The 13,298-nt window shown below is 42.7% G+C and overlaps 1 protein-coding gene across 1 annotated transcript in view; it reads right to left on the bottom strand.

Moving 5' to 3' along the window:
• The window catches only part of jarid2b (jumonji and AT-rich interaction domain containing 2b), a 153,856-nt gene that overhangs the window by 99,524 nt on the left and 41,034 nt on the right, over nucleotides 1–13,298 (bottom strand). Inside the window, exon 3 of the mRNA XM_080735771.1 lies at nucleotides 3,670–3,796. Coding sequence (XP_080591897.1) covers nucleotides 3,670–3,796 — 127 coding nt within the window. The remainder of the gene's footprint in view (nucleotides 1–3,669; nucleotides 3,797–13,298) is intronic.

Raw genomic sequence — 13,298 nt, 5'->3', positions numbered from 1 at the left:
TAACATCGTCGCTCTTTCCAAACAATCATCTTATTATTCTGTCTTCTGACTTCCAAGTAAGTGCATTTGCAGGAAGTTTTGGGCAATTCCGGCTGAAAATTAAACCCTCTCTCGGCAGGCAAATCCTTCTCGATAATTCCATCGAATGTATCATTCCCGTGAATCCCGTCATAAAATTACACGAGAAACAAATTGAGGGCTTGTTGTCGGGCGCATCAACTTGAATTATTTTAATTGTTCATTTCAAAATGCATGGTAACATTCCTTCATGTTGCTAATTATGAAATGACATTTATCTGTGAAGATGAGGGGGTGTTTATGCTGTCATTCATTGTATAATCTATTATAGAGCTCTTCTTCAATGTGAGAGAGAGAGAGAGAGAGAGAGAGAGAGAGAGAGAGAGAGAGAGAGAGAGAGAGAGAGAGAGAGAGAGAGAGAGAGAGAGAGAGAGAGAGAGAGAGAGAGAGAGGTTAACCACATGAAGCCTAGTGGTCCTAAAAAGGGGGCAAACATGTTTTGATTGATTGAATACTTTATAGAGTAACGAAGGCATGGCGTCACTCGCTCATCCCCCAAACAGTCTCCGCGATATTGGGGAGGTGGCTCTGTATGGTTTATGATAGTCAGTCACTAATATTTGAAACAGTCTGTTTCTGGCGAAAATTTAACTACTTCGGCGACAGTAACATTAGCGTTTTCTCACCATCAGTTGATTCTTCATATCCATATGAGTCAAACCGCCGAGATAATTTGTTTATGTTAGGAACACAGTTCTTATATGACGCGATATGAAAAAAGTCTATAGGAATTCAGAATGGGGGGAGAAAAAAACGGGAACCAGGTAGGATGGGTAAATTACATCAAACTTCTGTGCTCTATTAACATTACAGGTAGTACAGTCTAAGGTTATGCTAAAATGATAACAAGCCTCAGGGGGCCACTGTGGTCCATGGTACTCAATTCATCACTATCAGCATCAAATTCAGTGACAATATTCTACAAGCTCACAATGCCTCGTGTTGCAACCTGCTGAGAGCTTGTGAAACTGCTTTTTTTTGCTGAAGACTTTTGGTGTGGAGGGGGTAAAAAGAACGTACCTAGTATAGAGCCCTGAGGGACACCGGTCAACTAAGTAATGTATATGTTACCGATCAATCGGCAATGGATCGGATCGGCGATAATCGGTGGTTTAGATCAAAAGGTAAATTCACCGATCCGATCCGATCGGTGCATCCGATCAACCAGCCGTTCAGTATGCCCACTTGAGGCCATTTTGGGGTATTGATTTCCACAGTGCTGAAGGAATAATTAGTTACTGCTATGATAATAAATACATAGTAATGCTGGTAAATAACTATAAGGCAAATATATAAATGAATTCATGAGTGAATTAATTAATTAAAGTTAAAACATTAACATTTAGAAAATATGAATAATATATAAATAATAACTTGATCGGATCGGTGATTGATCGGTATCGGGTGATCAAACTTTTGTGATCGGTGCTCGGTGATCGGTTCCAAAAAACCTGATCGGACCATCCCTAATAACGTATATGCTAAGTGGTTAAGATAGAGAAAAAGACAGTGTGCACTGTGTAGTAGGCCTACCCATTGTCAGTGTGTACTATGATGTCAGTATCCGTTATACTTAGCGGTACCAGTTATCGGAGTACTTGCAGTAGTACCCTTTATCAGAGTAATTAGTGCAGTACTTTACCTGTAAGTACTTAGCAGTAGCCGTTATCAGTAGTACTTAGTTTTTACCTCCCAACTTCCCTCTCTTCCATCCTATTATCTCTCTACTTCAATTACATCTCTCTCTCTCTCTCTCTCTCTCTCTCTCTCTCTCTCTCTCTCCCCCTCTCTCATCCACGAAGAGAGCAAATGGAGTCTTTAAACTGGGACATTAGCCATTTATCTTCCACGGTCTGTGTGAAATTACAATGTAATATACTTTTAAACACCTTGAATCAGAGGATGTGTTCGTGATTCCATACGCCTAGCGCTTAGCTTAGGTAACCTAAATCACTAAACTCTATTAGAAAATACATGCTGTTGTCAACACGCCTCTCTTCTCGTCTGGGTTGGACAGTCAGCCCCCTGGACCACAGAGTCACTGTAAAATATTAATGGTTCATTTATCTCGAAGAGACCCTATGGGTCCATTTTAATTGGTGTTACATTAACCCTCCAGATCTTACAGTGTAGTAATGTGTGAGAGAGAGAGAAAGAAAGAGAGAGACAAGGGAATGACGCTTATGCCATGTAGGGGTGGAGAGGGCAGGGGCGTGGGAGTGGGACTGAGTTACTAGGGCCCAAGGTTGAGGGGCCTTAATTATTTTATACTTTAGCTATTGAAAAATAGCAGATATACAAGCTCACAGCGCGGCACCGAGATCTGCTATTTTTGAAACGTTGTGAAAATTTGTGCAAGGTATATGTATTTTTTAAGTGAACATTTGTAACTCAAATTTTGGTGCGACACCCCTGGGGTGGAGACTGGAGAGAGAGCGCCACGGGGGAAGAGTCATAATGAAGGAGTAATACGAAGAACATGGGTGTATATATGACAATATGAGGAGAAATGAGAAAGAGAAGAACATGGGTATATATGACAATATGAGGAGAAATGAGAAAGAGAAGAACATGGGTATATATGACAATATGAGGAGAAATGAGAAAGAGAAGACGTGTGGCTTTCATTTCTTTCAAATCCGTATTGTTCCAGCAGGGAAACTCGATTTGCAGCCCTGAGTCTAAAAGAAACATAACAATAGCTACAACAAAGTACAACTCCACCACCAAAATATTCACCCACAGCATCAACAATCACAATGTGTGATGAGAACAGACCACCAGTCCATCAAATCCAAAACAATAAGACACTTGTTTTGTCATCTGTTCCCCTGATCTGAATGTCAACTAAAACTGTGTGCGTGCGTGCGTGCATGAGAATGCGTGTGCGCTACACTCCTTCTCAGATGTAACTTCACAAGGGACAGCAACACTTTAAACCAAGGGTCTTCAACAGGGGGTCCGGGACCCCTAGGGGGTCCTCAGAGTTACTACGGGAGGTCCTCCAAAATCTTTGAGCGGTAGAACGTTTTTTTCTCCTTTTTTATATTAACCACTTGAACCCTAGCGTCCGTATTCTGAGAACGTTAGCCAAAAGAGGTTTGGTGAAGAGGAGAAAAAGAGCAGACTGGGTACAGAGTGAAAGGTCAAGTTTATGAAGTATTGTCGGCTCAAGTGGTTAAATATCTGAAAACACAAATTAAATTGACATGAATCCAAAATACACTGATGATTGTGCTGTCAAATAATGAAAAAATATGGAATCTATGAAAAGTTTGTGGGGGTCCCTGCTTCATCTCTCTCTCAACTAAGGGGTCTTTGGCCTGAAAACTGGTGGTCAACGTGGGGTGTGGGGACCCCCAGGGTCCTTGAGGTGCCCCCAGCTAAATGATTCTCTAACTAGGAACCAAATGAACGCACGCACACACACACACACACACACACACACACACACACACACACACACACACACACACACACACACACACACACACACACACACACACACACACACACACACACACACACACACACACACACACACACACACACACACACACACACACACACACACACACACACACGTCTCACCTCTTTTTTGTGGGACCCTCCTGACGGTATTCACCGCTGCCATCCAGGCTCTGGGAGCGTAAGGAGCCATCTTCTTTGTGGCTGCCCTTCGACCCTGAGCCGTTCAGCTGTCCATTGGCCAGGGAACCTGAAGAAGGGAAGAGATGGCTGGGGGTTAGAGGTCATCCAGCAGCTATTTATCGCAAGGCTGCTGCCATGATGGCTTCTGTCAGGTGCTCAGTGTATTTCACAACAATACCCTCAAAAAGGAGAGAGACACAGTGCTCAAATTCACACCAACATTTCCACCTGGGACTCACAATGTCCTGTAAACGCTTCACTCAACTAAAGACTGATGACAAACTCACAGCTTTGCTTGCTCAAACTGGTTCGTAAACAATTAAGAGTAAAAACACCTGCATTGCGGAACCAATCCAAAGTCTTTAGGGCTGTCTTTCATATTCATGAGTTTCATTTGTAGTCCTAAACAGCCATGTTGAGGACCAACACAGGTGTTTCAATTTGTCTGACTGGCATAGAACTCGCCAATCAGAACACCTGTGTCGGTCCTCAACATGGCCGGTGTAGGACTACAAATGCAACCCATGAATCGAGGCAGTGACATGATTGGCTTCCAAAGCAGTGGGCTTTCGTGGTGGGTGTTAATGTCCGTTCTCTATTCTAGAACTACCTTGCATTTAGAAGGCCCCAGACGTATCGGCAGTTTCGGCAGACCGTTATCTGATTGTCTTTCAATGCAGGACACATTTTCAAAGGTTTGCTATCTGACCCGATGCTGATGGGTCTCAGCATTGTTATTGGGTTTTGGGTCGTGTGGGGAGGGGGGGGGGAGGGGGAATAGCTTCAGGCTCAATGGGACCAGGTTTTGGTTTGTTATTATTAAAATGTAATTTCATTAGAATAAATTGGTCTGTCTGAAACAAGCCGAGCAAACCATTGTAAAGAGAGTGTGTGTGTGTGTGTGTGTGTGTGTGTGTGTGTGTGCGTGTGTGTGTGTGTGTGTGTGTGTGTGTGTGTGTGTGTGTGTCTCTAAGTGTTCTGTGAGAACGATGAGTGAGAGAGGCAGGTAGGTAAAGCATCTTAAGACTAACCAAAGCAAGTGTATTCATTTTAAATATGGAGGACCGTCAAACCAGTCTCAGTTGGGTCAGTCTGAAAGTCACAGTTATGCGCTGGCTTCAGTTCAGACTTCAGACTCTGAGCTGCTACTAAACCAAACTCTATCTAATAAGGGAGTCTGTAGGAGTCAGAACTAATAAACAGACATACTGACTGCAAAGTAAATCTACGCCCTTGTCAAACCATATAGCTGGTATGACATGCAAGTACAGTCTATTAGGCATCATGCTCAAACTCTGAAATGACTGCAATCACACAGTCATTACCTGAGCTACACAACATTTTTCATGTTTTATTTATGGAGGATCGGTTGACCTGCTTGCTTTTTATAGGCACGGCCCTGCCTGCACCACCACATGTATAAACCAACATACGCTTCCAATCTGGTGAGCTGCCAAGTGCAAACACAGTGTTCCACTGTTGGTCAAAGAGCACCTCTACCTGGAGCACACAGAGGTGGAATGCCTTGCTTAGAGGCTTATTGATGGTGCATAGTTAAGTCCTCAGTGTGTGCTGTGTCAGTATATCGTCACTGTCGAGCAGAAACCTCGTATCTCGAAGTTTAAAATGTGTAATTTATTTCGTAAAGTAAAGTCCTACTTCATCATAGAAGACTGTCGCACATAACTAGTGAAAATAGCAGATCTACAAATACACAAGATGTGAGGCGTTGTGTGCTTGTAAATCGGCTATTTTCACTAGTTTAGATCATTTTTAAAATGATAAATACAAAACGAACGGTTTTGGACATACAAGGTTTTCACCCGACAACGACGATATCCATTTCTAAGTCAGAGAGTGGACAAAATTGAACCAAATGGACTTGCGGGTCCATTTGGTTACATACATTTTTTTAAATAAATAAAATGTTATTTGACCAATCTGTATGGTAGAGTACGTTAATACAATAGAACTAGCACATCTGCAGTGATTTGAGGTTGTCATCCTTCTCTTCCATTGAGAAATCTAGGGTTGGTATTATAGTAAGGTCATAAGCCAAGCAAGGGCTCCAAAATTGATCTCATCTGTGGGAGGCCTACTGTAGGTTCGAACCCCAGGCAGGATACAGAAATGATGGATTGCAGTTTCAATGACGCTGCGTTCATGCTAGCAGAGACAACATTTACAAAACACCCAAGCATGACCAGCAACATTGCTGCCAGATCACAGTTCAAGTGTTGCTCAAGTCACAGTGTGTCAGCGAAAAGGGTAGGGTTTTTTCTTTTTTTTTTTTTTATCCCACAATTTTGCAACCCATTTTTTCACCCAGTGCCAATTGCCTATGTAATCCTGGGCTCTGCTCTCCCTCTGCCGCGCCTGGGGAGACAACGGACTGACCTCACTTCTATGCATGAGGAGCCCAAGTTGCTTCTTTTCACCCGACAGTGGAGATTTCCCTGGTTTGGAAGTAGCGCATGGAAGAAACACGTTATTCCAACCAGTTCCTTTTCCCTCCATCGGTCGCCCCGGCTGGCCAGGGGGAGGCATTATTGAGACCAGGATTACGTGCATGTTTTTGTGAGGGTATCAACCCTAGGAGACACGGGGAGAACATGCAAAATCCACACAGAAAGGCCCTATCGCCAACCCCACCTAGGGTGTGGGCGCTGATGACGCGGAGGGCAGCGTCCCCCGGCGGGAATCAAACCCAGGTCCTTCTAGCTGTGAGGCGAAGCGCTAACCACTGCGCCACCGTGCCCCCTAAAAGGGTAGGGTTAAATAGAACAGGGAACTGGCTAACAGCAATAATTAGTTTACGGAACAGGAATAGTGGGGAGAATGAGAGGGGGAGTGAAATGATTAAAACAAAAACATAAAAAAAACGCGTCACTAGAGTGCAGAATAAAGTTGAAGCCAGCTCAGTTGTTTTCGTTGTATGTCACGCCCGTCACGCAACAACAGTTGTGCGTCAGTTTGCAGCTTCATGACGCTATAGCTTCCATTTGAGAGTTAGAATGTTACTCATAGACTTGGCCTGGGAAATGTAATACAGGCATGTGCATACTGCAGTATCTTTCCAATACAAGCTGTCCTTTATAGATGACACTGACATTTTATGTTGCTCGGCCAAACCCCAAGAATCAAAGCCAAGGGCAATCAAAGACAAGATATTGCTCCACTTGGCATTCAGAGTGATCCCAATCGACTGAGACGTAATTAAATATTTAGCAAACCAAGTTAGACAAACAAAATAAGCCCCCAGACAGATTCTCAAATCAAAAGCAACAACAGGCAGGGAGAATTCCAATTAGGCCAAAAGAGGAGGGTGGAAGTCAACGGTAATTAAGAGAGACAAGACAAATTAAGTCAATTTCACCAGCCTTAGGATTTCTACATGAGCAGTGCAGTATCTTGAAAAGTTACGTGGGCATGTATGATTCAAAAACACAGCCTGAATCACTTTACTTATTAAACAGGCAGACAGGTTCAAAGCATTTTGAGTTCACGAAAATAAAGGCACCCGCAAATGTCATTAATAATTACAGAGAGACACAGTCGTTAAGGTTATCGGTTCTCTGCATAATTCAGAGCTGAAAACGACTTGCAGTAATTAGCGCAGCAGACTGAATGATGAATAATATCAAAGACACACAAGTGGCCCTGCTTGACTGAACTTTGGACATTAACATCAATGCAGATGTCATCGCTCGCTGTGAAATACCAAACAATGACTCTGCGGTAGGGATGGGGCGATATGAACATTTCATATCACGATTATTGTGACGAAAGAAATCACGGTTTACGATATTATCGCGATAATCAAAATACATTATCCTGGGGTGGAACATTTGCCAAAAAAATAGCAGATCAACAAGCTCACAACGCGTTGTGAGCTTGTAGATCGGCAATTCTTTGGCAAAGACATTTAGTAAAGAGTGAAAAAAAAGACTGTATAAGTATGTATACTGTATTATAAGTACCTTTTACCAATTATAGAGGGTTTAAGTGGTACCGGATATGCAGCTCGGCAAATAAAAGGTGAATTGATCCCAGTGCATGACGGAGGAGGATATCACAATATATTAAATCTCCACGATACGATTATCGTGAGTGTTTTTTATCACAATAAACGATAATATCGCCTATCGTCCCATCCCTACTCTGTGTGGACAGCATAAATGTTCCCGAAGCCCGCGGTTAAGATGGACGTCATTTCAAACTCTGCCCCGATCACCTGACGCCCCCCATTAGCCTGTCTCTTCCTGTTGCTTCCCGTCACTTCACCAGGGAGGGGTGTCGGCCGTGCCGTGCCGTGCCTCAAGCTCTGCCCACCCAAGGCAAAATTCCATCTGACTGATGCTTCAAGGGATGCGTCAGTCATCATCTTGCACCACAAACCCGTAATAGTTGGGTGTCAAAGGGAAAATAAATTAGGGTAATAATGACGCCGGGGCGCCGGAGCGGTAGCGTGAATGACGGCCTGTTAGTGAGGCGGGCTACTGCGGAACAAGTCCAGGCACTGTGGGATCGGTGACAGTGAGGCGGGATGGCGGGGCCTCACACTTAGTTCTCTCACACACACAGATGAGCACATGTGGAGCTGCTCGCACACGCATGGCTTAGCCAGTGAGACCCATGTCATACTAGCTAACTCAGTGGTTCTCAACCTTTTCAGGCTGCGACCCCCAAAATAATCATATTCTAACCCCCCACCCTGACGAGCACTAAGAGTTGAGGAATTACATTTTGCATAACACGGTTCTATTGTGAAAATAGCAGATCTACATGCTCACAACGCCTCGCAACGCGAGGCGTTGTGAGCATGTAGATCTGCTATTTTCACAATTTCTGTCTCTAATATTAGACACATTGGCCAAGGTTTCATTTGTCATTTTAGAGGTATTAAATTGTCACGTTAGAAATGTGCACCTACCCTCTATACACCCCAACTTCATGTTGGTTTGTTTACTGTTGAGTGAGAAAATATTGTTGCACATTAAGTTAATCATCTGGGGACCCCCAAAAATAATTTGGGGACCCCCCTGATGGTCCCGACCCACAGGTTGAGAACCACTGAGCTAGCTGATCTAAGCATGCCCAAAATGGGGTTGCCAAGTTGAAATTGGTTAACCTAAAGTACTAGTATACTACGACAGCTCTGTATGTGCTCAATCAAGCTGGCTGAGTGATTACACACAATAATCAATCATAATCTTTCTAATAATAATCTTTAATGCAAACATTCTCTGTTTCTCTTTGTTAAACGCACACAAACTTTAACACTTATGGTATGATGTTTATAACACAAGTTATGCATTTCTGGCTGCATGTTATATTTCCTGTAGTTATTCTGTTTTATCTTAAGCACTTGGCAACTTTGTGCTATAAAGTGCTTTATAGATAGCCTACAGTTTAGTATTATAATTAGGGGTGGGCGATATGGAAAAATACAATATCACGAAATTTTTCTCAAGCTGTATCACGATATACGATTTTATCACGATTCTTTTTCATGTTGGTTTTTATGGTTATTTTTCAAGTTACTTGACAAAAACTAGACTCTCTGGGTTCCTTTTGGGAGGTCTAAATTTAACTTTACAAGTATGTAACTCTGACAGTATACAAATGAAACCAAATGGACCCGTATTTGTATACTGTCAGAGTTAAGTGGAGACCTTGACATTTAAACATTTTGAGAACTACTGATTTAGACCAAAATGCTGGTTTAAATTGAATTCTGCAATGAATCTCTGTATTAACGATTAAACAGGATTTATTACAAGGCTCCCTCAGTTGTATCACGATATATACCTCTGAAAAGGCATATAGTGGAGACGTTGTATCGTCTCAACGATAATTATCACCATATCGCCCACCCCTAATTATAATTACAAAATATTTATTCTGATTCTCCCTCTCTTCCCCTCACACGCACAATGCACGCACACACACACACACACACACACACACACACACACACACACACACACACACACACACACACACACACACACACACACACACACACACACACACACACACACACACACACACACACACACACACACACACACACACACACACACACACACACACCCCCTCAACGGCCCTCCCTCCCGTACCGTACAAACTGAATTCCGAACACAGCCCATAACCATTGGCACTGCCAAATTTACAAAACGCGAACCAATCCCGCCATTATATTTTACAATTCTCCATATTTAAAAGCAAATACACTTGCTTTGGTTATTCTGTGAAACATACGTACATGACTTGCCAGCCTCTCTCACTCTCTCAATCTCACAGAACACACACACAGAGGGCAGGCCTGTACCTGAGAACAGAGGTACAGTCATCACCACTGCGGTCAGAAGGCATCGGTGAGTAAGACCATTGCATTGCTAGCAAGGCTTTATGTTGGCAATGGAAGCGACTGTAAGTCTATAGGCTATGGGTGATTCACAACTCTACGATGCATTCGTTTGCACGAAAGGCCCCACCGAGAGAACTTTATCATGCAATAGAAAAACAAAAACCTTTCTGCTTCAATTGAAGTTTCACTCATTGCTCACGATTAGTCACCTTTTAATGAATGGTTATTGCAACGCAATATTTATTCAAGATCCATTACAAGGGAAAGTCCACCGCATTTGATCTTTAGGTTACATCTCTGCACGAGAACACACTTGAAACATTTCTCTAGCTTTCTTTTCTTTTGTCTAAAATGTTTTAGTACATCCCTGCAGAAAATGTGATTAAATTGCATTACTGAAAACAGTTTAACGACATAAGCCTTGCTGTCAAAACATGGAAATATTGAATAACTAGTCTACAAGCTCACAATACGTTGTATTAGATTGTAGATCTGCAATATTAACTATTTGACCATTCATTTGTATTTATTTTTTTACAATTTTGGAATATAGGGACACGCACGAAAAATAGGGTCACCAGGTTGAAAGTGGTTAAAGGATGTCTCGCAGTAAGAGGTGTTCCAAAATGTAATAAATAATCTACACTAATACAAAAGAAAATATAATAACTAACCGCGGCAAGAGCTGACAGGGGGAGAGGCGTTGGGAACTTCAAGTCTAGACAAATATGTGCACATAAACAGCACTAAACACCGCTTATTTGCGCCAGCCCCAAAAATGCACTCGCTAGCTAATTATCTCTAATTGTGCTTAAAAAAAAATGACAGGCGCATGACGTGTCCCGACAGCATGCAAACTAACTGGCATGAGCCCATCCTGCCGCCTCCCCGCAGAGCCGTTTTACATATGCTGGTTGCACATGAGCGCCTGTGTGAGAAGCACATGTGGGCGGGGGGGGGGAGGGTTAGCCTAGCCTGGCAGACAAGACTGGAGTCGAGGGTCAGGGCCTTTACTGGAGCCCCTGGTGCCAGTTGAGGCCTGTTGTTGTGTTGGGGCTGGGGTCGTCATAATCGTGAATGTTGAAAATGTTTCATATATATTTTTTTTAAGTAAAAAATAGTGGAAATAGCAGATCTACAAGCTCACAACGCGTCGCATCGCGACGCGTTTTGAGCTTGTAGATCGTCTATTTCCACTATCAATGTTATTTTTTAAGTAGAAAGTTGTCAAATATGTCCATAATTTCTTTGTATATTAAGGTTATTTGTCGTATCTGCCATGTGCAACTTCAAAGCCTAAAAGCCAAACAGAAATGTAATTGTCAACGACAAAAACACAATTAAATCGTTAATCGCAATTATTTGAGTGACAATTAATCGTCATGTAAAATGTCATATCGTGACAGCCCTAGTCCCAATGGTGTCTCCTATGGGGGGAGGTTTCTAATCAGATTTATGCGTGCTTAACTCATACCCTGCCAAAAAAGAAGTTTCTATGATGAAAACGTCTTTAAAACGTCTTTTTCACTATGGACCTCCCTGCCAGACGTCTTCTGAACGTCTTTAAAAAAAAAAAAAAAAAAAAATTGAAAAAAACAATTTTGGACCTCCAACAGTGTACTAGGCATGATCGCGATCGCGAAATTGCATGTTTAACCCCCATACCAACCCCATCTTTCAAACATGGCAGCCATGTTTGTTTACATTTGAAGAAAACATAAGGGCTCCTTTCTCCTGAATGCCTGAACGGATTTCCAAGCGGATTTTTTTGTTTGAAAGCTGTGAAAAGCATGCACATGCATAGCGCATGATCTGTGCACGAATGTGTGCACCAGCGTGCACACTATTTTTTTAACCCTTTGTTGGCGAACCGGCAATATAAGAGGTCATCCCACTTTAAATATGGCACCGACTGAGTTAACTAAGCCCATCACCTCGCTATGTTCACCTCGAAATCTCTAAGAGAGAGAGAGAGAGAGGATGTGAGAGACACAGAGAGAGAGAGAGAGAGAGAGAGAGAGAGAGAGAGAGAGAGAGAGAGAGTATATCAAGGTGCTGCAGAGTCGAGTCTATTGAGCCCGTTTTATACTGTCCTGTGCCAAAATTAGATACTAAATGCTCAATTGGACACTATTCCAACTAGATAGGATGGGAAGTAATCAATAAGAATTAATCGTGACATTATAATTATGTTTTTAGTTTAAAAAAAATATATATCCCACGATTTTGCAAACCATTTTTCACCCAGTGCCAATTATCTAATGTAATCCTGGGCGCTACACTCCCTCTGCCAACCTGGGGAGAGCAACGGACTGACCTCATGCTTCCTTCTATGCATGAGTAGTCCAAGCCGCCTCTTTTCACCTGACAGGGGAGAGATTCCCCGGTTGGACGCAGCGCGTGGAAGAACATGATATTCCAATCAGTTCCTTTCCCCTCCCCTGACTGGCCAGGGGGAGGCAGTATAGAGACCAGGATTACTGCATGTTTTTGTGAGGATACCTATGGGGCTTTTAAGCCGTGACATCATTTTGTAGGCAGAGGAGAATCTGCCCCCAGAGCATTTTCTGTCCCTCGCTATTTAAAAAAACGACTAAAAAATAACGACTAAAGTATAATTCTAACACTTTCCTTTCAACAACAAAGAGAAGAAAAATGTGTAAATAGTAAAAAGATTCACGGAAACTGGGGGCAGAAATTCTCCTCTGCCTACAAAATGATGTCATACTTAACAGCCCCATACCCTAGGAGACATGGGGAGAACACACAGAACTCCACACAGAAAGGGTTGCCCTTTTGCCAACCCCACTTAGGGTATGGGCACTGATGACGCGGAGGAGAGAACACGACCCCCAGCGTCCCCAGGAATAGAAATAGAACCCAGGACCTTCTGGATTAAATTATGTTAATTACGACCAGGCCGCCGGCACCATAGGCTGCAATGCCAGCCTGACAGCGCGGCGCAGATTCGAATCCCACCAAAGGTCGTCGGGAGTCATTCCCCATATCTCTCCCCATTTCCTGTCAGTCTATTGTCCTATCAATAAAGGCATCACAGCCCAAAAATAAATATTTAAAAACAAATATATATATTGTTGTATAGACGGTTTATTATTTATACTGATGTGAGGTTTGACATCGACATTCTATGCTTGTGTAGTACTTAATAGTTTTCCTTGTACCATTATTTACTCAA

This window comes from Nannobrachium achirus (genome assembly GCF_963921795.1).
Source record: "Nannobrachium achirus genome assembly, chromosome: 10".
Lineage (NCBI taxonomy): Eukaryota > Metazoa > Chordata > Actinopteri > Myctophiformes > Myctophidae > Nannobrachium > Nannobrachium achirus.
This window is presented reverse-complemented; position numbering and strand designations above follow the sequence as displayed.